Source organism: Aotus nancymaae, unplaced genomic scaffold (assembly GCF_030222135.1).
Source record: "Aotus nancymaae isolate 86718 unplaced genomic scaffold, 86718_ANA_hifiasm-v0.15.2.pri h1tg000030l, whole genome shotgun sequence".
NCBI lineage: Eukaryota > Metazoa > Chordata > Mammalia > Primates > Aotidae > Aotus > Aotus nancymaae.
This window is the reverse complement of record NW_026988443.1, coordinates 2654422-2678492: the sequence shown is the minus strand read 5'-3', so window position 1 is coordinate 2678492 and position 24071 is coordinate 2654422. Positions and strand designations below refer to the sequence as shown.

The 24071-nt window shown below is 47.8% G+C and overlaps 1 protein-coding gene across 1 annotated transcript in view; it reads left to right on the top strand.

Annotated features, from left to right (window-relative positions):
* ABCC12 (ATP binding cassette subfamily C member 12) overlaps window positions 1-24071 on the top strand; it is a 73743-nt gene that overhangs the window by 9602 nt on the left and 40070 nt on the right. The window contains 17 exon segments of the mRNA XM_064382927.1: window positions 53-99; window positions 102-190; window positions 479-602; window positions 605-711; window positions 2028-2125; window positions 2127-2199; window positions 2962-3014; window positions 3016-3112; window positions 7152-7295; window positions 10076-10183; window positions 12215-12365; window positions 12368-12470; window positions 16414-16516; window positions 18889-18979; window positions 18982-19012; window positions 21539-21669; window positions 21672-21712. Of these exon segments, the coding sequence (XP_064238997.1) occupies window positions 53-99; window positions 102-190; window positions 479-602; window positions 605-711; window positions 2028-2125; window positions 2127-2199; window positions 2962-3014; window positions 3016-3112; window positions 7152-7295; window positions 10076-10183; window positions 12215-12365; window positions 12368-12470; window positions 16414-16516; window positions 18889-18979; window positions 18982-19012; window positions 21539-21669; window positions 21672-21712 (1591 nt within the window).

The following is a 24071-nucleotide window of genomic DNA, read 5'->3' as shown; positions in this document are numbered from 1 at the left end:
ACAGCACATGGAGGTGCCAATCCCTTTTATGCTTCCTGTTTTTTCGTCACAGATTTCGAGTCCTTTGGGATGAAAGGATAGGTACTGAGAAGGCCTCTCTGGCCATAGGGTCTGGAAATTCCAGAGGACTCGCTTGTTGATGAACATCATGGCCAACATCACGTGCATCATCACGGAAACCATAGGGCCAGCGAGCAGGGCGGCCCTTCTTCTGCTTTGCCTGCTAGGTCCCCAGCCTGGCACAGAATGTCATTAGTTACTTTCTCTACGAGCTGGTGGGTTTAGTGCTTTGTCATTATCTTTGTGCTCCTTGGGGGTGAATTTTCATAAAGCTAATCCTTGTCAAGCACAGCAGCAGCCACCGAAATTAATTAAAAAGTTTGCCTCCTGAAGTCAGCTTGCTGCCATGATCTGAGGCCTCCTATGCCAGCCTCAGCCCTCGGTGGCCCTCTCCTCTCCCCGTCGCACTATTTCACAGCCAGTTTTCATTCACAAAATCCTCCAGCTGACTGAGAGAACATCTGGGAAAGTCTGGGTTGTCAGTGGCCTGTGTATAGCCCTTCTTGCCACCAAGTTTACCAAAGGCTCCGTTCGGCTTTTGTCTAGGCCATCAACTACCGCACGGCCGTCTGGTTGGAGGTGGTGCTCTCCACCTTGGTTTTCGAAAACCTGGTGTCCCTCAAGACATTGACACACATCTCTGTTGGTGAGGTAACCTGGCCTAGAAAAGGAGTCCTGAGTGGTTTGAGCGCATGTGAGATCTGGGTCCTGGATAGAGCACCTGCCTTCCCTTTGTTTGACTATGACCTGTCCATCGTGTCCCATCTCCTGGCTAAGTGAGGTGTTGGAGACACAAAACACCAGAGGAGTTCAGAGAGAGGAGGGCTCCGTTCAGGCTGGAGAATTTGGAGAGGCTTCCTAGTTCCAGCTGGAACAGGGCTCAGTGGGACTTCATCCAATTGCTTCGATGGTCACTGGGAACAGTGGAGCAGTCCTGAGCACACTATAGGCATTTAACAAAATGGACAGACTGATGGCTCCAATAATTCCAACTGTTAGCATAGGGGGTGCCAAAGCCACAGTGAAGACTGTGCCTGTTGGACTTCAGAGTTGACGTTTTCTTAAGTTCTTAATCCTTGGCAGTAAAATTCTTACCACTTATCAAACACACACACACACACACACACACACACACACACACACTCTCTCTCTCTCTCTCTCTCTCTCTCTCTCTCTAATCAAGGGAACCCCAGGTGGTGTGGGGTAAGATAAAAGACTTGCTTCCTTCTTACAGTTGCTCTTTTAGCAAGCTCAAAGCATTTAATTATGATTAGATTCAGTCGCATATAGCAAACCCAAAATAAAGTGGATTAAACAAAAGCAATTAATTTCACTCTATGTAAAAGGAATCTAGAAGGGAACAAATGCAGGGTTGGCCAGGAGATTCCAGATCTTTCTGCCTTTCTTCATCACTGTCTTTGTACATGGCTCTCATAATGGTTCAAAAGGACATGCTACAGACCCAGCCATCCCAGCCATGCTTCAGACAGGTGGTAGGAGGAAGAACAGAAGGGGTGCCTTTCAGGTGGAATTGGCTGCCTTTAAGAATTCATCACTGTAGTAGGACTGGCAAGAGACAAACCTCTCGAACACCGGACTGAGAAAGGAAGTGGCTTTTTATTTGGCCGGGAGCTGCTGGAGGCTAATGCCTTGACCACCGAGCTCCCGGAGAAGCAGCTTCTTTCCCTTCTTAGGGGCTGACACCTCTAAAGCGGGAGCAGGGGTGAAACTCCATTATGCTACTAGATGTTAACATTGCGATTTAAGTCTTTCTGCATTGAGATTCTCAGCCTTAAAAGACTGGCCTCTCCAAAATCGTACCAGAACCCATAAAACTCATCATATTGGTCTCCAGTGACCCCTTCCTGCCTTAGAGCCTAGAACCCCTCGGCCAGTCCGAAAGTCTTCAGTTGAAGAAATGTTTGACTGACTCTTCCAAACCTGAACCCATGTACTTTTCTTTCCAGGTGCTCAATATACTGTCAAGCAATCGCTATTCCTCATTTGAAGCTGCCTTGTTTTGTCTCTTGTCAGCCACCATCCTGATGCTAATGGCCTTTTGTGCAGTATGCCTTTTTCATTCCGGGGCCCACAGCTCTCACTGCAATATCCATGTATGTCCTATGCATAGTTATTCAGGTAACGACAGGCTTTTATGCTGCTAACTGCTTTATATTTGCATTTCACACACTTTCACTGAATTGGGTAAAAGGCTGCGTTTCTGGCGCATGGACCTGAAGCTTGTGCCCCATTTTGTACTCACAGATTTACTTCCTCTGGCACAGAGAAGTTTTGTTTTTGTTTTTGTTTAGTGACAGAGTCTTGCTCTGTCACCCAGGCTGGAGTGCAGTAGTGCAATCATAGCTCACTGCAACCTCAGTGTCCTGGGGCCAAGCAATCTTCCTGCCTCAGTCCTCCCAACTAGCTGAGACTACGGATGCATGCCACTGTACCTGGCTAATTTAAAAAATATATTGTAGAGATGGGGTCTGTCTGACTATGTTGCCCAGGCTGGTCTTGAACTCCTGGGCTCAACCTATCCTCCTGCCTCAGCCGCCTGAGTAGCTGGGATTACAGGTACAAAACACCGCACCTGGCCACAGTAAAGTTTTTTAAAAAACTTGAATTTGAATGCTCCGGGAAGTGGAATGCTTCTTCAATTTGTCAAAGCCTGCAGCACTCCCTTGAGTCCTGGCAATTCATGCCTTTATATCACCTGCCTGACCCCCCTCAGACAGCGTCAGCAGCCACAACTCAAGGGAGGGAAAGATTTGGCTGAGAATCTCAAGCCAACTTCCTTTAGAACTTTTCCTGGCACTTACACTCCTATCTCTGGATTTTTAGGCCAGCTGCAACTCAGCAGTTCTCTCTCTGAAAACAGTGTTTGTACCTTGATTTCAGATGTTTATGGCCAAGCTCAATTCAGCTTTCCAAAGGTCAGCAATTTTGGTGACACAAGCGAGTTCAGACAATGAATGAGTTTCTGACCAGCATCAAGCTCATCAAAATGTATACCTGAGAGAAATCTTTTACCAACACTATACTATCCAAGGTAGGACAGGAGTAGCTGCTTAAAAAACCACTTATCTTGTAGAATATGCTCTTCTAAGGGGTTCTTAAGGTTCCCAGGGCCAGGTGTTCCAGAAGGAGGCTGAGGGGACCCTCTGAGCTGCTCTGCAGGTCAAAGGATTTTTTGAAGGATTATGGAGATTTAATAACAGAGCCAGGCATCTGTTCTGGTGAACCCAAGGGTGAGTGACATATGGTTTCTCTTTCCTGGGACATGTGGATCCTGGTCCTGGCGAGTTACCGTTAATAAAAATAATCCACTAAAACAGCAAGCAGGTAAAAAACTGTCTCCAGCTATTTCTTTGACTTAGAAGACTTGTATACACACATGCTCACACACACCCAGGGTTACACAGACCTCTTTACCTGCAGCAACATCCTTGTGTTTGAATGGTCCACTGACTCAACATTTCTTGGGCAGATACGAGAAGATGCATATGTAGTTTTGTTTTTTAAAGCTGATATAGAACCTATTTTGATCAAATATAAATGCAAATTTAATTGCAGGGACATTAACATAATTGCTGACATAGACTCAGGTGGGTCACCAGTTAATGATCTGAACCACTGTCACAGTTGACTCTCTGGATGTACAATTACACTTCTGCACCAGCATGGAATTGGGCCAAAGCTGTGTATCTGCGCTCTAGGGAGTGGTTGTAGAGAACCTGCTTCTGAGCTGGCCAAAGGAAGTGCCCCAGGTTAGGACCCTAGCAGCACTAGAAGACCCAGAAACACATCCTCACATTCCTAAGTTCACTTCAGTGCAATTTAATTTGATTTGATTAAAGTTGATTCCATTTGATTTAATTCAACTTAACTCAATTTAACTCGTCAATTGAGTTCAATAACTATATATCAAGTTCCTACTGTGTGCAAGGCCATGGGAGCTACACAGATGAAATGGAAAAGGGTTTCTGCTTTTACGAATAAGGGAGGATGAGATAACTTAGCTCAAAAATAGCCACGAGTTTGTTGGCTCTACCTTCAGAGTATATCCGGAAGCCATCTGCTTCTCTCCATTCCACTCCCACCCAGTCCAAGCCAATATCCTCTCCCTCCTGGACTACGGCAAGGCCTCTAGGCACTCCTCCTGCCTTCCCCCTCTCTCCTGAAATCCACTGTGCACTCAGCAGTCACAGTGACCTTTAAAAAATGTCAATCAGATCCTCTTCCTCCTCTGCTGGAAAATAGTGGCTTCTTATCACACTTAGATTCTTCAAAGGTAGGTCTTTGGAAGGGAATCCAAATTCTTCCATATGACCTATTAGGTCCAACACGATCTGGCCCCCGGTGCCCTCTCTGACATCATCACATTTACCCTAAGCTTCAGTAACTCAGCTCTAGCGGTGTGTTTTTAGTCTGTTCCTAGAGCCACACGCCACGCTCATTCAGGCCTCGGGATCCCTGCACTCGCTGTTCCCCTTGCCTGGAGTGCACTCCTGCTGGATGTCTGTGGTGGCTTTGTCTCAACTTTAGGTCTCTTCTCAACATCCAGAGAGGACTTCTGGACCTCAGTACCAAGCAGATCCATGCCCTACCTCTCAATCACTTCACCCTGCTCATGTCTTTCAGATCACCCAACGCAATTTGCAGTTATTTAATTGTTTATTCATTTCTTTATTGTCTGTCTCCCCCACCGGAAGAGGGCCAGACCCTTTTCACTCCTCTATTCTCCAGCCACAGGCATATAGTAGACATCAGGTTCAAATATCTTGAGTGAGTGAACACATGAATTCATGTTATTCTATGGGGGAAGGTGGGAAAGTGCCACAAGAGAAACAGAGACGCTCCGCAGGGGAGCACACTAGGTTGGGGGAGATTGGGAAAAGCTTCCTGGCAGAGGTGGCTTTCAGGTAGGCCAAAGGGACAGGAAGGGTCGGGATGCACAGAGAACTGGGGAAACCCCCTCAGGGAGGAGCAGAGGCCTGGAGGTGGAGATAAGAGGGTGCTCTTAGGGACAAGGGGGTGCTGGATGTTCTTTTGGGGAAGGGCACCTGGATAGCAGAGCTTGGATCCCAGGAGAAGTGGGCTCCAATTCTGTCCCGATCACTGAAAAGGCAAGTTACTAAACCTGCAAGGACAGTTTGCTCTCCTGTCAAAAAGGCATAAAGTAACAGCCTCTCTCTCATCACACAGTGGTGAGGACGATCTAATGAGAAAGCACCTGTGAAGTGTTGAGCAGAGCACCTGGCATTTAGTGATCACTCCGTTAGAACATCTATGGCTATCCTGTGCAGATGTGAAAGGGCTTTTGCAGAGGAGGCTGGAATTGGGGTTGAGGACAAGAAACAGCAGGTGAAGGAGGCTCGAATGTAATTTGTGAGCATTGCAGAGAGGTGGGCATATTCTGGACTTAGGAAAGGGAGCATGCTCTTGAGATTTTGTGGCTATTCTTGGGACTCCAGGCAGGTGCCTTCAGGCCAGCATATGTGTTTTCTTTCTCCCCTACATATAGTTTTTAAAAATGTTATTTCAATTAGTTCCCAATATTTAAAATTAGGGAGATGTCTCACAAAAATATGGACCTCATGGGAGGATTGCTTGAACCCAAATATTCAAGACCAGCTTGGGTAACATAGGGCGATCCCACCTCTGCAAAAACATTTTTTAAAAATTATCTGGGTGTGGTGGTGTGTGCCTGTGGTCTTAGGTACTCAGGATGCTGAGGTGGGAGGATTGTTTGAGCCCGGGAGTTCGAGGCTGCAGTGAGCTATGTTATATTATTGCACTCTGGCCTGGGGGATGAAGCAATACCCTGTCTCAAAAATCAATACATAAATAAAACTCTGGACCTCAGACTTTGAAATGGTTGATGGTCTGGTTGTTACTGGACCAAACTGGGGTCTGCTCATCTGGCACAGTAAGGCCAAATATCCACAGAGGTTTTGTCGCAGGAGAAAGGAGGGCATTTATTTGCCGCGTGCCAATCAAGGAGAATCAGGCAGCTCATGCTTCAGACCTAGCCTCCCCGGTGACTTGCAAGCAAGAGTTTTTAAAGGCAGGGGTACATTTCAGAAAAGCAAAGTTAGAGGCAAAAGTGTAACTCAGTATGTGGAGGTTATATGTTGGTTTGGCCTAAAAGGGTGGGATATCCTGAAGCAGGCAGCCTATAAATCAGGGTTAGATTTAAAGATTTTCCGCTTTGCACCTGGTTAAGGAAGGGAAGCTTTGTCTAAAGATTTGGAGTTAGCAGAAAAGAGTGTTGGATCCGGCCTGTGGGCGTGATCTCGTTCAGGTTCCTCAGGAAGAAATTTAGAACCAAAACTGCAGTGAGAGCTCTGTCCTCAGCTCCCCCTTGTCTGAAGTCTGTGTGCCAGCGAATCCATTGGCTGGGGGTCCGGGTTTCTGAAATACAACTCAGGGACATATGTTGAGACATAATCTTTAGTTTCTATAAGGGAACCAAACATTCTTGTGACTCTAAGTTGGCTGTTGTTTCAGGCTATTACCTTCTTGCTTATCAAGTTGCTCATTTACTTCTCAGGGTTAGCTGAGTGCCTGGAATTTCCCTTGAAGGAACTCAAGATTTTCCTTTGTTTCCGTGCTTGCAATTGGTGGGGAGCAGGCTCCTAGGAGAGGTCCCTGATGTATTTCATGGTAGCGCCAGCCTCCCCTGCCCTGAGAAGGGGCTGCCCCTTTGATTCTCCTCTCCATTCTGCTGTGCTCCAGAGCCCCGCTCTGGTCTTCCCTCCCCTCTGGCCCCACGCCTGTCATTGATGGTACTTGCCTGGCCCCTGTAGGCATCTAAGTTTATGACTCCTGACACAGAGTGTCAGGACTGGAAGGGGCGTTGGACACCATCCAGTTACAGCAGGTGACAGGTACCGAGTTCCGAGTACCTGCTGGGTTTGTGCCCAGGGCTTTCTGTGGTTCCTCTCATCCTCTCATTTAAACTTCACAACAGGACTCGTGAGCACTCGTTTGAAAGAGGACGGGGTAGCGCTAATACATTTCATAATGCTAGTATTTGACAGGCAAAATGAGACCACCTTGGACCGTTTTCTATTTTGCAGATATAAAAAGAAGGGAAAGAAAAATTACTGGAAAAAGCTGGATTTGTTCAAAGCGGAAACTGTGCCCTGGCTCCCTTCATGTCCTCCATAGCCATCGTGCTGACATTCTCCTGCCACATCCTCCAGAGATGCAAGCTCATCGCACCCGTGGTAAGAGCTGGCTCAGGATCAGGCCTCTTTTGCACCCTGACCCCTGCAAGTCCCAGGTGTGAAGCCCCTCCCTACCTTCTCTCAGTACAGGTGTTAGGAACATCCAATCATGGCAGGCCACAGGATGTGACTTCAACTCCAAGCTTTTTTTTTTTCTGAGACAGGGTCTCATTCTGTCACCCAGGCTGGAGTGCAATGGTGCAGTGTCAACTCACTGCAACCTCTGCCTCTCGGTTCAAGTAGTTCTCCTGCCTCAGCCTCCCAAGTGGCTGGGATTACAGGTGCACGCCACGACACCTGGCTAATTTTTTGTATCTTTAGTAGAGACAGGGGTTTCACCATGTTGGCCAGGCTTGTCTCGAACTCCCAACCTCAGATGATCCTCCTGCCTCAGCCTCCCGAAGTGCTGGGAGTACAGGCATGAACCACTGCACCCAGCCACCTCCAGCTTTTAAAAACAAGTCTGTGGGTTGACAAGGGGCCCAGGAGAGCCTGGCAGCAATTCTTCCCATGTCCATGGCTGGGCAGGGTTCATAGTTAATGTTGGAATGCAATTTTAAGTGTGGGAAAAAAAAAAAAAAAGAAATAGAAACCAAACAAGCAGTTGGCTGCTTTATTTATTTACACTACAAGAAGGAGAGTTTAGAAAATTTTCTCAGAGGGAGGAGGTGTAGGTATTAGGAGAGGCGGTGCTGTTGGGCTCAGAGTCTGGGTTTAGGAACCCGGTCTGCCTTGTTTAAATCCAGACTCTGCTCTTTACTAGCTACGACTTATAGCAAATCATTAAGCCTCTCTGGCCTCAGTTTTGTTATCTGTAAATGGGACGATGATAATCAGCGCTATTGTGAGGACTGAATCAGTTATTTCATATAACGCACGTAGAACCGTCTTAGGCTCTTAGGTGCTATACAAGTGTTAGCTGTCCTTATTAGCCTGATTCTCATCTGGGCCAGGCAAACGAGGATTGAAAGCCTTAGAGGGAAAATTGGGATGAATGTGAGATGTTCAAGTTCTTTACAAAGAGCTTCAACATCTAAAGATAAAGAAATGCTGAGCTAGAGGGAAAATGATTCCTGGCTTAAATAAAGAAAAAAAAACACAGCTAAGTATTAAACCAGGTAGTTGGAGAAAAGTCAACAAAGGCAAGAAAACAAATGAGAGAGAGAGAGAGAAGGAAATAAGCCAGTATGGGTAAGTTTGTAGAGGAAGAATTGCACCTAAAATCAGGGACCTCACCGGGGGAGGAAGGAGGTGAAGTTTGCAAAGCCAGAATGGTCTTGCTGAGCCATCCTTTATGGGGCCCGTGACTGCCCTGTGTTTAATCCCATGACTGCCCTGTGTTTCTTGGTGAGTTGCTTTTATTTTCTCTGGTTCTTCAGCAGGCAATCTCTCACGCACAGTTTACTCTCACTTGCCCTAGGGCCTTCAGCCCAGCTGTGAGCCCAAAGCCAGATTGAATGGTAAGGATTCACCAAGGCTCTATGCAACACTGCCCTATTATTGTGGCTTTCTCTGATCCCAGACCAAAAAAAAAACAAAACAAAACCTATTTTCTTTTTTCTCCAGCAACATATCAAGCAAATGAATTTGAAACCAAATTGAGCACGTGTAGTTCACATTTTCTAACATGATGTTTTAGGTGAATCTAGGCCAAAAGCAAATTTCCTGAATGCAAAGCTCTGGGTCCTTTGGAGGCAGAATTGATGGCAGTCACTTCCTCTGCTAGGTCATGTCGGGAGTAGGTCAGCCCCAGGGTACTCAGTCACATCAGGCAGCCCATGTGCTTTGTCAGCCAGGCCTGGGCTTCCTGAGTTTCCTTTGAGGATGTATTTAGGACCAGATGTGATGGAAGCGTCCTTCATCATCCTCTTAATGAAGGGACTAGGATTAGTTGAAGCTGGGGCCCCGTCCATGGGGCCCACTTAACAGCAGGCAGGATCACTTAGGATTTGATGAAGAAAGTTGTATTACTAATTTCTTAAATGGGTGGCTAGGGAGAGGCTGCTAATTACAAGTTGGACAGACGAGAAGATGAAACTGGAGAGCACCAACTGAAGGGAGAAGACTTGTTTTCATTGAGCTATAGAATATTAACCACTCACTAGGCAGGGTGCAGCAAGGAAGGCCCCAGTGAACAGAGGTGAATTTTTGGGGGGTGGTTTGGGGGAAACTGCAGTTGACCAAAGGCTCTCAAATCTGGCCTTGTGTAATGCATGGGGAGGCAGAGCATGGAGGCCAGGCCCTGGGAGCAGGAGAGCCGGGGTCACCCTCCAGCTTCCCCCAGGGGCAAGCAGGTCCCTCCGGGAACTTTCACCTCCATTCCTGAGACTATGGTGTGGTGTGTAGCATGGACATGGATGCTTAGCTCCAAAGGGTCAGATGCCTCCAAAGAACTGAGAGCAGGGGGTGCCTTAGGACAATCTGCATGGGCTTCAAGTGAATAGTCTAGGTTCGAATGAGGATGCAGTGTGGATGGAGATTGCCGAGTATATTCAGTTAGTGGCCTGCCTCAGACCTTTTCCCTTCTGAATCAATAGAGACAAGGGGATATGCTTGCCGCCATTTTGGTGAAAATCCAAAAGCAAAATAGATTAAGATGCTGCTGCTCCCAACCAGCCAACTCATGGTTTCTGAACCATGAAATGAAAGCCTTGTTCCTCTGTGCATTCTGACAATGCCACCATTTCTAATCTCAGCAAGTTTAATCCCCATGTGCATAATGATTTAGAGCCAAGGTGACTTCTCCTTCTAAACCCTCATACTTCTCTTCTGTTCTTCAGGCATTTAGTGTGATTGCCATGTTTAATATATTAAAGTTTGCCATTGAAATTTTGCCCTCCTCAGTAAAAGCAATGGCTGAAGCCAATGTCTCTCTAAGGAGAATGAAGGTAACTAACCCTGGGTGAGTAAGGAAGAGAGATCTCATTTTAGGGTGGGAAAATGCTCAGATATGTAGAGGCTGTACCAACATACTGGAGAGCTGGGTCACTAGTTGAGTTGACGCTGGGAGACGGGCATCCATTCAAAGTTAGATAAATAAACGTGTATGAAGGATAGAGCAGGCAGAGTTTTACGGGTTGTCTGACTTTGTAGGAATGATGAGATAGAGTCTCTGTACCTGAAGAAGATGTTCCTGACTCTCTATTCCCTAAACAATCTATATATCCTAAGTGTTCCACAAGTGAATTTGGGTTTGTACTGAGTCATCCCCACTTTACCTAGTTTGTCGTTTGATGGGCATGGTGATGGAAGTGATGAAGAGGATGGTGGGGCCCCCAATTTATACACTTATTTAGTTTCTTCATTCATTTATTCACTCATCAAAGATGTACTTTGTGCCTCCTATATACAAGACATGGAAAATGCAAATATAAGGAAGAGAGAGCCTTTATCCTGAAGAGCCTACGTTCCAGTGTGGGACCGGGCACTCCAAGGATTTCTATACATGATAAGGATATAAGTGACATTCAAGAAGGGCAAATAAAGTGTTTTGAAAGTTCAGCTGAGGAGAGGAAAGGGAATAAGGGCATTTGAGTCAACACAAAACTTGTTCAAGCATCTATGAATTGATTGAATGATCTTATTCACCCAAGCCAGAAATCCGCAAGTCAGTGTAAGCATCCTTGGTTCATGCACTCCTCTTTTCCCTTACCATACACATCCAACCAGTCAAGAACCCTGTTAAGTCAACTCCTGATTATGATATTCTCTCCATTGTAAGGGGGCGCCATTGTAAGGTTGGATTGGAAGGTGCGCTGTTGAGTTATCACTTTTTGAACAAAACATAAGAATCAACACCATCCCATTAATTGCATGTATTATGATATCAGAAAAAAATAAAGGTGCTTCTTAAACTAGATGAAGGATGGCATTTCTTGACTTCTCAACCTTCACTCTGTCCCTCCTGCCATTGCCTTCAATCGAGGCCTCCATTACCTCTCATCTGATTAGTGCAGTGATTTATGAACGAACCCTTCTTTTTCTAACATGCTACTCAAGTCCGTATAGTACTCAACCCTAAGAGAGCTGTTAAAATATTGGTCTGATTACCAATACTCATTCTCACCTGCTCAAAATCCTTGAACCCTTGTCTCCTCCAGGTTCTCCATCCATGGGTTCTCAGTTTTGTGTCCACCTGTCTTCCTATCCCCTTAATCCTGAATTGCTTGTTTCATGACGCCACCCCAGCAAACCATGCCTTTGCATGCTCCTTGCTTTTGCCCATGCTGGGCCCTCAGGTAGAACACTCTCACCTTCTTTCCCTTCTCTCATCTCTGCCTGTACAACACCTGTACAGACTCAGCTCAAGCACCAACTGCATGGACCTCGAGGATGAGAAGCCAGTGTCCCTTCTCTGCAGTCACAGTCCTCATCACATTTTACAGAAATGATCTGTGCATGTTCTCATCTCCCTCCAGACTATAATCTCTTCAAAGACAGGAACTGTGCCATATTTACATTTGCACTTCTGCTGTTCAGCCCAAAGTCTGGCACATGGTCAGGGCTTAGCAAATGCTTTGTTGAACTGGGCTGGGTGGGCTAGGAAGAGGACACAGCAGAGATTGAACACATGACCTTGGTTTCATAAGCATTTAGTGCTAAGCAGTGAAGTCCACTGCCCCAAGACTGGCAAGACTGACTGTCTTGAGCACGAGGGCGAAATGTAGCTGGGATCAGCATTCTCCAATGTGGGTGACCCACATAGGCCTTGTGGTTAAAAGGCAACTGTCCCAGATAGCATGAGCTAGTGGACTATTTCTACTGCAGCTTCTCCTGGGGGAATAATTTCAGAACCTCTTTCCTGGATGTGCTGGGTTAGAATGGTCAAAATTATGACTTGGGGTTAGTAGAAGATATATTGGGATGATTCTTGCAAATGCATGACATCTGCTCAGTTAATTTTATCTCGTTAATCTTAGAAAATTCTCATAGATAAAAGCCCTCCATCTTACATCACCCAACCAGAAGACCGAGATATTGTGTTGCTTGTAGCAAATGCCACCTTGACATGGGAACATGAAGCCAGCAGGAAAAGTGACCCAAAGAAAGTGCAGAACCTGAAAAGACATTTATTAAGAAACAGCGGTCGGAGGCATTCAGTGAGTGGACTCCATCAGCCAAAGGAGCCACTGGCCCAGAGGAGCAAAGTGGCATCCCCAAATTGGTTCTGCACACGTAAGCTTTGTGGTGAGAAGGTGGCTGTGTTGCACAGGTGTGGCCTCCAGCCCTCCTCCTTGCATTGCATAGCTGTGGCCTTCTCCAGGTCTGATTCAGTTCAGTTGGAGCTGGAGGTGGTGATGGGATCTCTAACCAGAGTCCCTGTATTATTCCCCACATTTTAAAACTATGTATATGAACGTCGGAGGCCCCCTCTCCAAGCGTGGAGAAGATGGTGGTTATATTCATTCTGATTTGCAGGGCTTCCCTTGGAGTCAGTTGCAATTTTGAATGAACAGTCCACTCCAGGTGACTAGGCTTGAGCTGACTAGCTTTCATAACTCTTTTTATATTTGTTCTTTTTTCATGAGTGTGAGACAGGGTCTTACTCTGTTTCCCAGGCTGGAGTGCAGTAATGCAGTCAAAGCTCACTGCAGCCTCAAACTCCTGGGCTCAAGCGACCTCCTACCTCAGCCTCCCAAGTAGCTGGGACTACAAGTATGCATCACCACACCCACATAATTTTATTTAATTTACCGGGGGAAAGTGAGATAATTTTTAAGTTAAATTTTATTTTATTTTTTTGTAGAGATTTCAGAACCTCTTTCTTGCTGATTCCCAGGCTGGGCTTGAACTCCTGGCCTCAAGTGATTCTCCTGTCTTGGCCTCCTGGGTCAAGCACTGGGATTATGGGCATGAACCACTGCTCCTGGCCTAGATAGGTTCTTAATTTCACATTGGAATATTATGATAGATAATGATGACTGAAAATTTTGAACACTACTATTTACCAGGTACATAATAAACTCACGTTACCACCCAATAACCAGGCATCACAACTGCCCCCACTTGATGATTGAGAAGCCTGAGGCACAAGAGTGTTAAATAGCTTGTCCAAGGTCACTAGCTAGCAGTGGCAGAGGAGGGTTTCACACCCAGGGCACCTGGTTTCAGAGTCTGGGCTCTTAACCACAGGGAAATACTCCTCTGGTAAAAAGCAAACTGGAGATCAACAAGCAATCCGGCCAAGATCTAAAGGTCTAAGCCAGCCAAGCCAGCCAGTGTCTGTTGGCTGTTCCCTCCCTCAAGATTGAGGGAGGGAGATTTTAGGGAACACTGTGGATTTAGGGAATGTTTGGCCTCCTCCTGCATCTCCTGCGTGCATCTGCTTCTTGCTCTGGGAACTCAGCAGTGCGCTCCCAGGGTAGCAGTGTTGATTTAGCTGCAGAGGGCCCAACATTAATCTTGTGCCTAGTATTTTAATCTCTCACCTTGTTGACTCACTCTTTCCCCGTGCGAGCATTGTAGAAGGAAAGGTTCTCATTTATTATGCAATGTCAAGCTCAATAACCAGTGTGAGAATGGTACTCTTGTAGCTGACGAGGCTGACTGCCACGTATTCATTGGAAACAATTATTGGTTGGCTGAGTACAATTGAGCTCAGATTTCAGTTAAGTCCCACTGAATGCTGCCTACTTTGCCTTCTTGTCACTCTCCCCGCAGAACGCCAGACTTCCCTCACCCTGCCTTCCCATTTGCCTCCGAGAGGCCTCCATGAACCCCCCCGGTGCCCTAAGGACACTGCCGTCTAGCCACAAAATGGTTTTACTGACGTGCTTTTCAGTATGTCGGTGACTCCAGAATTCGTGCCTCAAGGATGCAGTCAATGCTTTGTGGAATAAATTGAAGTCACAGTGGGGCAATACAGTGTGGCGCTGATGAAGTGTATTGCCTCTGGAACCTGGGGAATCCTAGTTCCAGGCCCAGCCACTTACTAGCTGCTTGACTTCAGACATCTTGCTGAAGCGCCCTGAGCCTGTTTCTTTACCTGTGCCATGCATTTCATAGAAGTACCCATTTCACAAGGTGGTTGTGAGAACTCAGACACCACATAAAAATGCTAAGCCCACAGTTAGTGTCAACTGATGTTAGGTACGATTGTTGCCTTTTTCTTTAATAATTATTTCCAGCCGAAGTGCTGCCCTCAAATGTTCGACATTCAGCACATCCAAATTTTTCCAAGTTTAGCTCCTGAATTCCGTTAGACTGGATCCTCCATGGGGTCAGGGTTTTTTGTTCACAGTTATGTCCTTATCTCCAAGCCCAACGCCTGGCTCGGAGGTTGCTGGCAATGTTTGTCGGGTGAAGCGTCAGAGGATACAGGCCTCATGGATTTTCTGCTAAAGACAAGGATGAATCTAGAAGGCTTCTTCCTTGCCCCCAAGAAGTAGACAGGACTCAAAGGGCAACCAAGTACCTAGTGAGACTAGATCACATCTGTGGTCTCTTTGTCCCCAAGTCTCCATAATGCCCCAGTTTCTTGAAGCCCTTTTAGGGGAATTAAATAGAATCAACTTCATTTACATGCATATGGGCTCCACAAAGGCAGGGAGGCATCTGCGTGGATCACTACTTTATCCCAAGCTTCCTGGGATTCAGCAAAGACCTTGTCTAAGGAATTATTGATGACGGGCAGCAACTCTCATGTGTTGCGAGTGGCAGAGAGGGGATGGCCCTTTCTGGTCTAGCTTGGGGTGGGGAAAAAAGCCATATTTGGCCCCATGTTGGGCATCTTTGCCCTAACGGATTACAGGGAGCAGGCCTACATGAGAATGTTCTTAGATGCTCCAACTGCAGTACTGCAATATCTGCTTGAACACAAGAGTGGTCCTGCTCCCACCTCAGTCTCCACGCGGGCTGTTCGCCTGCAGTGATTCTCCCCAGATATCCCCATGGCACCCTTCCTCACCTCCTTCAGGTCTTACCCAAATGTCACCTGTGGCAGATGCTGCTCCTGCCCATGTGCCCTGGACCTCTAAGTGTTTCCTGGCCATCTTCCAACTGCCTCATCTGCATCTGTGCCCGAGGGCTATGCATACCTCCATAAAGATCTTCACAGACTAGAGAGCAGGCCTCAATGACTGCCGGGCCCTCAGTACCCCAACTCTTTCTGCCATTGGGCGGGACAAAGCCACACTCAGTTCCCCAGAGCTTCCTCCAGTTTCCCTGCAGGGGTGAGTTCCATTTGCCTCCCGGGTAGGATATTCTGTTAGGGAGCTAACCCAATAGGCTGCCCTTTTTGGGCCACCTTCCCTTTCCTGTATCACTTTTCCTCTTCCCTCCTGGAATTTCCCGCACCTTCCAAATGTGCGTGTGACTTTCATTCAAATCCTTGATTCAAGGTCTGTTTCTGGGACAGCTCAAGCTAAGACATCCACCTTTCCAGTATGGCTTTCCTGGCACCCCCGAACCCCCAGTCCACTCCTTGTCTCTTCTCTGCTTTCGTGTTCTCCATTGTGAGCATAGATGTGCCTGCCCTTCATTTCACTTACTTGTCTTGCTTCCTGTCCCTCCCCCCGTGACTACAAGGTAAGCTCCATGAGGGCAGACTCAGGCCTTTGCCTGTTGTGTTCATTGCTGTTCTTGCTGGTGGTTGGAACAGTGCCTGGCACATAGCAAGCTCTAATAATGATTTGTTGGTTGAATTAATAAATCCGCAGCTTAGAATGTTAGAATAGTGTAACTTCTCAGTAATTCCAGATTGCGTTGTTACGGTGGAGGATTCCACACAAAAATTTTTTTTTTGAACAGCTTCTAGATCTCCACACTTCAAAAGCTACCCTAGACGCCCTGGGTTGTACAGCCTTTCGTGCCCCATTAGATTTGCTTTCCTGGAGTCTGGACACAGAATAGTCTTCATCTTCAGGGCCTGTGTCTCCCAGACCAGCACAAGGCTGCTTCACATCAGTGATCTTACATGACTTCTAGAAGCCCTCTGGGTGCTTGGCTATGCCACACAAGGGAAAGCACTTAATTAAGACTTAACATTCCTGCATCCTCCCAGGCTGTGTGTATGTGGGCAGGGGTGGGGTGGCTGCAGCTGCCATGCCCCAGAGCCTGCAGTGACCGCTTGGTCTCCACCTGGCCTGACCAGCACAGTTTGGTCTAAGAAGTGGGAGAGAATGACCGTGTCCCATCTGTTTCTCCGGCAAGGGAAGATCTTGGGAATATGTGGGAATGTGGGAAGTGGAAAGAGCCCTCTCCTTGCAGCTGTCCTAGGACAGGTAAGCTGTGTGGTAAGTGCTGCGAAGATAGGACATTAACATGACAATGAAATGGCTCCCTTCCGGCCAGGCGTGGTGCCATCAGAACAGTGGACCCAGCGGATGGGCTAGGCTGCCCTGGACACTGTGGGTGTGGTTCACGTTCATTTCTGGGAGGTTAATGCACTCAGCAGCTCCAGGGCCCTCGGCCAGATGAGGCTGAGTTTTTCACACAGTCTTGAATTTGCCCTCTGAGGAAGTGTGTTGAATGGTGATTGCCTCCTTGCCTAAAGCTCTATCATGGTCAAAGGAAAGATGGGTCCTTAAACCCATGGTTTTCTCCATGACTTGGGCTGCCCTGATTTAGAAATGCCAGCAAGGCAGCTTGGTGAGGAAGGACTTTGGCATCTGGAACTCACGGTGACTATAGATATATTTTATGTGTGAACTAAAGCAGCTTGTGCCCCCAGCTTCTGCAAACCTTGGGGTAAAAGAGAGAGGAGACTTGGGTCCTTGCACCTTCTGTACTCCTTCTAGTTGGGTGACCCCAGGGAAAATGGCCAAGCCATTTGTGGTTTTCGCAAACCTCTATGTCACCATGGTTTTTAAGTCACATCCCACATGAATGAGTTTTGTGGGGAAAAAATGCTAAGTCCTCTTTCTCTCCCTCTGCTGTTGCTAAAGGGAAGTTTGAGCAGCTGGGATTGCCTCTTTTCAGGAAGAGGTCGGGGTACTTCTGAAGAAGTGGGGATAACAGAATACGGTGGTGGGGGGATGTGTCTTACAAGTTTTAATACGAGTGACTTCTTCTGGCCTCAGTTGACTCATCTATAGAAAGAATGACAACTCCTTCCCTTCATGGAGGCAGAGGTGGGGGTTGAATCGGGTGAGTTCTTGAGGTTCCTCCACATTCTGAGAGTGTGTGCCTCCGTGATGAGTCAGTGGGAGCCACAGAGGTGACTCAGCTCAATTCTCCACTTAATGATGTGAATACTCTTGATAGCATCCTACTGCATAAGGGATGGTCCAACTTCTGCTCAGATAGCTCCAGTGATGGGAAACTCATCATGTCACAGCCAGGTCCCTCTTTGGAGAGTTTTGATGTATATTGGAGTGAAATTTGCCTCCTTTTAACTTCTGTCCTTGGGAAATTTTGAGATAACATTGAATCTAACTCCCATGCAACAGTGGTAGGATCAGGCCCCTCACTGCGGCCACTGGGGAAGCAGGGGGGCACTCTGGACTGCCTGGGTTCCCCAGCCATTTCTGCCACATGCTCACTGTTTAGCTTTGGGCAGGTAACTTAACCTCTCTGAGCCTCAAACAACCTCTTGGTTTCCTTGTCTGTAAAATGGGGCTAAGGAGAGTGGATTGAATGAGATTATGTAAGAAACAGTTGGCTATAGGAAACTTTTCAAGGCCAGTCATGGTGATAAACTTTGAGCATACACTTAATTCAGTGCACGGAATATACCCTACACATTAAAAATACTACGATGACTATTGTTATCATGATGGCCTTTTCTCCAAATTGAATTCTCTGTCCCTTGTGCAATTCCTGAGGTGAAATGGCGTCACATCCTTTGGCTGCCTTGGCGACTCTCCTTCTCTGCCCCTGGACCCACTGCCACTGCCCCGTGAGTGTCAGTCCTGAGCACGGTGGCCTGCCCCACGTGTCCCCTCTGTTGATAGCTTTGAACGTTGCATCCCCACGAATGTCTACCGTTGTCTATTGGATGCCCACCATGAGGAGTCATCTTAAATGAATGTATGTACTCAGGGTCGCAAACTGGAGCCCATGCACAGTTTTAAGTGGATTGCTGAATGTTTTAAAGTCCAGAGATTTCATATGCAACTGGATCTTTGACTCCTCTTGACAAATTAGCAACTCCTGCCCCATCAGGCCTGCATCCTTGCATGCCACCAATGATGCAACTGAGTCAAGGCGGCTTCCTGAAGATGGGGCTAGCACCAAGAGCCGTGCAGGCTGTGCCCTGCTCCCGGGAGCTAGCTGAGCAGGTTGGATCCAGCCAATGCACCTGGAGGAAGGGGAGCCTCTTGTGAAGAGTCTGCTCATAGGACATCCTGTTGTAGTTGGGCCCAGGTGCCATGTGCGCTGGGAGCAGCCCTGCAGTCCAAGCTCTCCGGTTTGCAGCAGGGCTCACCACTGCCTCTTTTTAAGCATTCCCTGCTTGGCCCTGTGCAGGTGTTTGACTCTGAGAGTCTCCATCTGCATGGTTGGGCTTTCTGGTGCATGGACAGGACGTTCTGTTGATGCTTTTGCATCTTTGTAAGTGATGCTCATGAAATCAGTGGGTGGCCAGGTGCAATGAGCACTCGGGAAAAGTCCTCAAGGCTTGGCTCCTGAAGCTTCTCTGGTCCTGTTGCTTCATATGCACCTGCGCAAAGGGGTGCTGGCAGTCAATGGAACTTTGGCCTATGTTCCATAGCAGGCGTGGATCTTTCATGGAAATGTGAGAAAAAAACACTATTTGGAGAAAAGTTTGATTGCAAAAGGTAATATTAACTTTTAAAGCAAGAGACACATTTGCGTTTGGTACACACTCTCCTACAGATGCCGATGCCGTTGGTAATGACTGCTAAGTGGGTTCTGAGTTTAATGAGTTCTGATTAAACATTCATCAGATCCACAAAGACGCTGACTGTCTTCTTCCTGAGCCAAGCATTCAGGACAGGCAACTTCTGCAGACCTGCGACTGCACACTGGGAACAGGACAGAATTGGCACTTCATTCCCAGGGCAGAGGAGCATATGTTCCGAGGTTCTCTGCAACAGGACATATGTGGCCTGACTAGAGAAACAGGAATCCAGCCATTTTGCTTTAGGCTGAGTACCCAAAACTGCTTGAAATCATGAGCAAGTATGTAATGAATCAGCCCTGACATTATTAATCGACATCAGAGCTCTCGGGATATATTATCACCGTTAGTGTCCTCAGAATGATCTAATCAAATAAAAGCAAAGCTCAACTTATAATTACTCGATATTTTAAACGTTATTTTATTTTTAAATGGACATAATTTCATCTGTCTCTGGGGTGCACTTTTATGTTTCGATATATGATGCTGGGGGAGAGGGGAGTGTGGGGAAAAAAGAGATGTTGACCAGAGTACAAAGTTTCAATTAGACAGGAGGAATAGGCGCTAGTGATCTATTGTACACAATGGTGACAGTAATACATTTTAATGCATTATATATCTCAAAAGTACTAAATGAGTATATTGTAAATGTTTTCAACACGAAAATTGCAGGTATTATTTGTAATAACCGCAGTACGTAATGTACAGAGAGCAATTTGGGAAGAAATATGTTCTCTAAGAACATTTAACAACTGATTAATTCCATAATCACCTTGGACATTTCTAGACCGATTCTCTCCCTAATTCTGAAATGTGTGATTTTTCCAAGTTTTAATTTTAACTTAGATTCAGGGGGTGCAGGTTTGTTACGGGGACACATTGTGTGACGCTGAGGCTTGGGTTTCTACTGCTCCTGCTCACCGTCTAGTGGACATAGTACCCAAGGGGAAGTGTTCATCCCTGCACCCTCTCGCCCTCCCTCCTTTTGGAATCCCCAGTGCCTATCGTTGCCGTCTTTATGTCTATGCATACCTGAGATTTAGCTCCCACTATAAATGAGAACAAGTGAGATTTGGTTTCCTGTCTCTGTGTGGATTTACTTAGGATAATGAAGTCCAGCTGCATCCATGCTGCTACATGATCTCGTTCTTTTTTATGGCTGCATAGTATTCCATGGTGTAAGTATATCACGTTTTCTTTATCCAATTCACCATTGATTGGACCATCATCTTTAAGCTCTGGAAAGGGAAAGGAATGGCTTCCTATGGTTCTTTGCTTAGTTTGGTGTATTGCTATGTACATACCCTCATTTAAGTCCCATAACTACCCATTTAGGGAGATCCTGGCATTATATCCCCATTTTATAGATAAAGAAAAAGGCCCAGAGAGGCGAATTGACCCTCCCAAGGTATTAAGTGCTATTAAATGTCGAATTGAGTCTTGGACTTAGACTTTGAGCTCCAGATCAACATCAGTTGCCTGGAGCTGAAGCTGCCTGACAGCTGGGTCACTCAGAAACCTTCCCAGGCATCACAGTGCTGAATTAAGAGAATTGGAGTTGGTGTTAGGAATCTGGCTGTAAGCTCTCCAGCAGTAGTTTGGCCTTTCCCATCTTACCCACCAACTCTGTCCCTGCTGGCTGGCATGGCCAGCGTGTATGTTCCCAGGAAGAGGCCTGTCAGTTACCCTTTCTTCCCTGGCCATGTCATCCTGTGGCCAGGAGGCTCAGGTGTGGCAGGGAGGTGATCAGTGCAGGAGTCAGTGATCAGTGCAGCCAAATTACTCTGCTCAGCATCTCTTGGCCTGTGCCACCCACCTGGAATGCCTTCTTTTTCTGTGGAAGTGGACTGGACAGAGGGTTGCCCTATTCATCAAAATGACGTTCAGAGGGCAAATATGTGCCAAATGCCTGCAGCATGCAGGAAAACATGGGGACAGAGATGGCTCGGGTGCATGTTTGCCCTTAAGATACCCAAGCCTGGAAGGAGCTATAAGAAATGAACAGAAATGACAGTGTACCAGGGAGGGATGTGCCAGGTGGCAGGAGACTGTGCTCGGATTGTTCCAAGGTGGCAGAGATCACAAGAGGATGGTGGATCAGGGAAGAGAGGGTGGCACTTGAATTGGGCTTTGAAGGATGGCTCTAGCATCCTTCATATGTGGCATGGTTAGCAGAGATTCTGCTCCTGGGGCAGAAACTGTGGCTCTCAGGGCCATAGGAAGCAGGAGGGTGGGAGGAAATTGAAGGTGGGAGGGGCTGAGGGGAGGAAGATGTGCTGAACAGTCTGAGTCTCATAGTCGCAGATTGGCAAATGTAGTAATAGTAATAGCCCCTACTGTCCCCTGTCCACAGAGAAATGATAGTTGCAGATTGGCAAATGTAATAATAGTAATAATAGCCCCCCCGTCCATAGACTGGGGAATGGAGCCTCAACTTCCCCAGGGAGCAGAGGCAGCGGAATAGCGTGGCCCACGCCGTCTACTCTGACCATCAGCTCTACCTACTGGACGACCCCTTGTAGGCTGTGGATGCCCATTTGGGGAAGCCTGTCTTTGAGGAGCACATTAAGAAGATGGTCGGGGGAAGACAATCGTCCTGGTGACCCACCAGCTGCAGGTGATGGGACATACAGGATCCAGGAGGTCACGGGATGGGTGTGGCTGGTGTCTGATGCTCACAGAGCCTCCTTTTCTGCCTAAATCTGCCTGCCTTCAGCTGGGAATGTGGGGAGAGAGCCAGGGATGCAAGAGACACTCATGCTTCCCCAGCCTTCCTGGCTCCCAGGAGCCCCGCCTGCTCCACTCTGTGTATGACCTCAGTGGGGCCAAGACCTCTCCTGAACCAGAGGGTAGAGTCTCTAGAAGAAATTAAGTCCTGCCTGTGGGTGGACTGGGGCACACTTCCCCCAATTCTGGGCACTTGGTAAGATGGGGAGCCAGGGAAGACAATGAAGGCCCCACCCTTCCTCCAGCAATTCTGGGCAGGCCTGAGGCCAGGGGCATCTTGTCTGGGGGTTTCAGGTAGACCCCTTGGATGAGGGGCCCAGATGCCCGAGGCATCACATCCCAGGGGAAAGGGGCTGGAAGTCAGGACTTTGGGACTAAGGCTGAGGCTTTGGAGAAGATCTCTCTGCTCAGGGCCACTCTCTCAGGCTGAGGAGCATGAATCTTACTGAAGAAAGTGACTGGGCTTGACCTGAGTGAATTTGAGAATTTGGCAGGGTGGGAACAGTCCTCATCACATTGGTCCTACATAAGGGGTCCTGAATGCCTGGTAGGAATCCAAGAACATCCTCCTCCCAGGGCAGGTTTCCCTGCTTCCAGACCATCTCCCTCTCCCCTCTTTGTAGGGAGTCCCCAGAGATGTGCGGGGGAAGGGGTGCAGTGCACGTGTGTGTACATGTGTGTTCATGTGTGCATGTGGGTGCCTCCTTGCCCGATGAGCGAGTCCTCAGGACTGACTTATATTGAGAGGCCTACTGGGGCAGGAGAGCAAGAGTCCCGTCTTCTTTATTCTCCTGCTACCTGCAGAGAATATGTTACATAAGGGCCTGGTCTGGAGGCAGGAGGCTGGTCTCATTGCCTTGCAAGGGTAAGTCAAGCAGGGGTGGAGAAGGAGGGGCAACAGCAGCAAATAAGGTTGCCATAGCTACAGGATGCTGCAGCCAGCATCTTAGGACCATCCAGTAGTGGCCAGGAGGACCAGCTTGAAGACCTCATAAAACCAGGCTTTCCCATTGCTGTGATGCTGCCCCTAGCTTGAGCCCAACCTTTGCCCAGGGCTACAGTTCTGGCTCTGGAATAAGCTCCAGGCATCCGAATTTTGCACATGAAGATTGTCTGGATTTCCTCTGAGTGGGCCTGAGCACCTCCAGAAAGCATCACACTGGACTGGTGTGGACAAGACCTCCTGGTTCTTCTTCTGGCCTAGTTCTCCTTCTGAGGAGTTAGGATGGAGGACGAGGTTGGATTTCTTCAAGACCCCTTGAAGTGACTAAAAATGGGCTCTGGCCCAGCCCAGACGCTAAACATGGCAGCCCCTGCTCTGCACCGGGAATGTCCCTGGAGATACCCTGCAGCGGGAAGGGCTGTCCTTTGAGGGCTGTGGGGACCTAGAGGGGGATGCCTTGTCCCTACAGATGTGGGTCACAGCTGTCCCTCCAGGAGTCCTCATGAGGGGTCATAACCTCCATCCTGGTCCAGTCTTTGAAACTGACTGACCAGTAGTATGACCTCAGGCAGAAGCCATCGTCACACCAGGCCCACCTCCTCAGAGTCCACCTTCCCCCGTCATTTTATCTCACTTTTTGCATGTTGGAAGAGGCAGGCAGCCACTAGGTGGCACCGGATCTTGGTCCCACTGTCCCTTGTCAGGGAGGATGGGACTCAGAGCCCCAGACCTGGGCCCCGGGGCTTTTCTAGAGCCCATCCCCTCTGCTCTTACTCCCAGGCCCATAGGCAATCTGGGTGCTTCTGAGTGGTTGGGGTGGAGGATCGCTTTTCTAAGGAAACAAGTGAAAAGAGCCTGGGAGCGGCCACTGAAATCCAACCCAAGGGCAGATTCAGTGACGGTTTGCAGAACAGAGCTGCTCAAATCTGCCTTATACCTCTGGAGTGCACTGGGGGCTTGCTGGCCAGAGGGGACCTCCCTGGGGGCTCCTGGAGCTGGAGTGTGTGCTGTGGCACAGGCAGAAAAGGCTGTCAGACTGGAACAGGCTTATGGTGCCTCAGTTTCCCCATCTGAAAAATGAGCTGATAAGACAGGGAGCTGGGCAGTCAGTGGGAGGGAGGAATGAGGACTGGAGCTGTCCAAGCTGTTAGGACTGTTATCATTCCGCCTTTGGGTACCCTCCCCACTCACTGAATCAAGTGTACGATGACCAAACATAGCTATTTCAAGCTTATAATCAAGACCAGCAGAGGTCGATTTGACCTTGGATGAACGTGCAGTATTGGGGAAGACCTCTGGCCTGTAC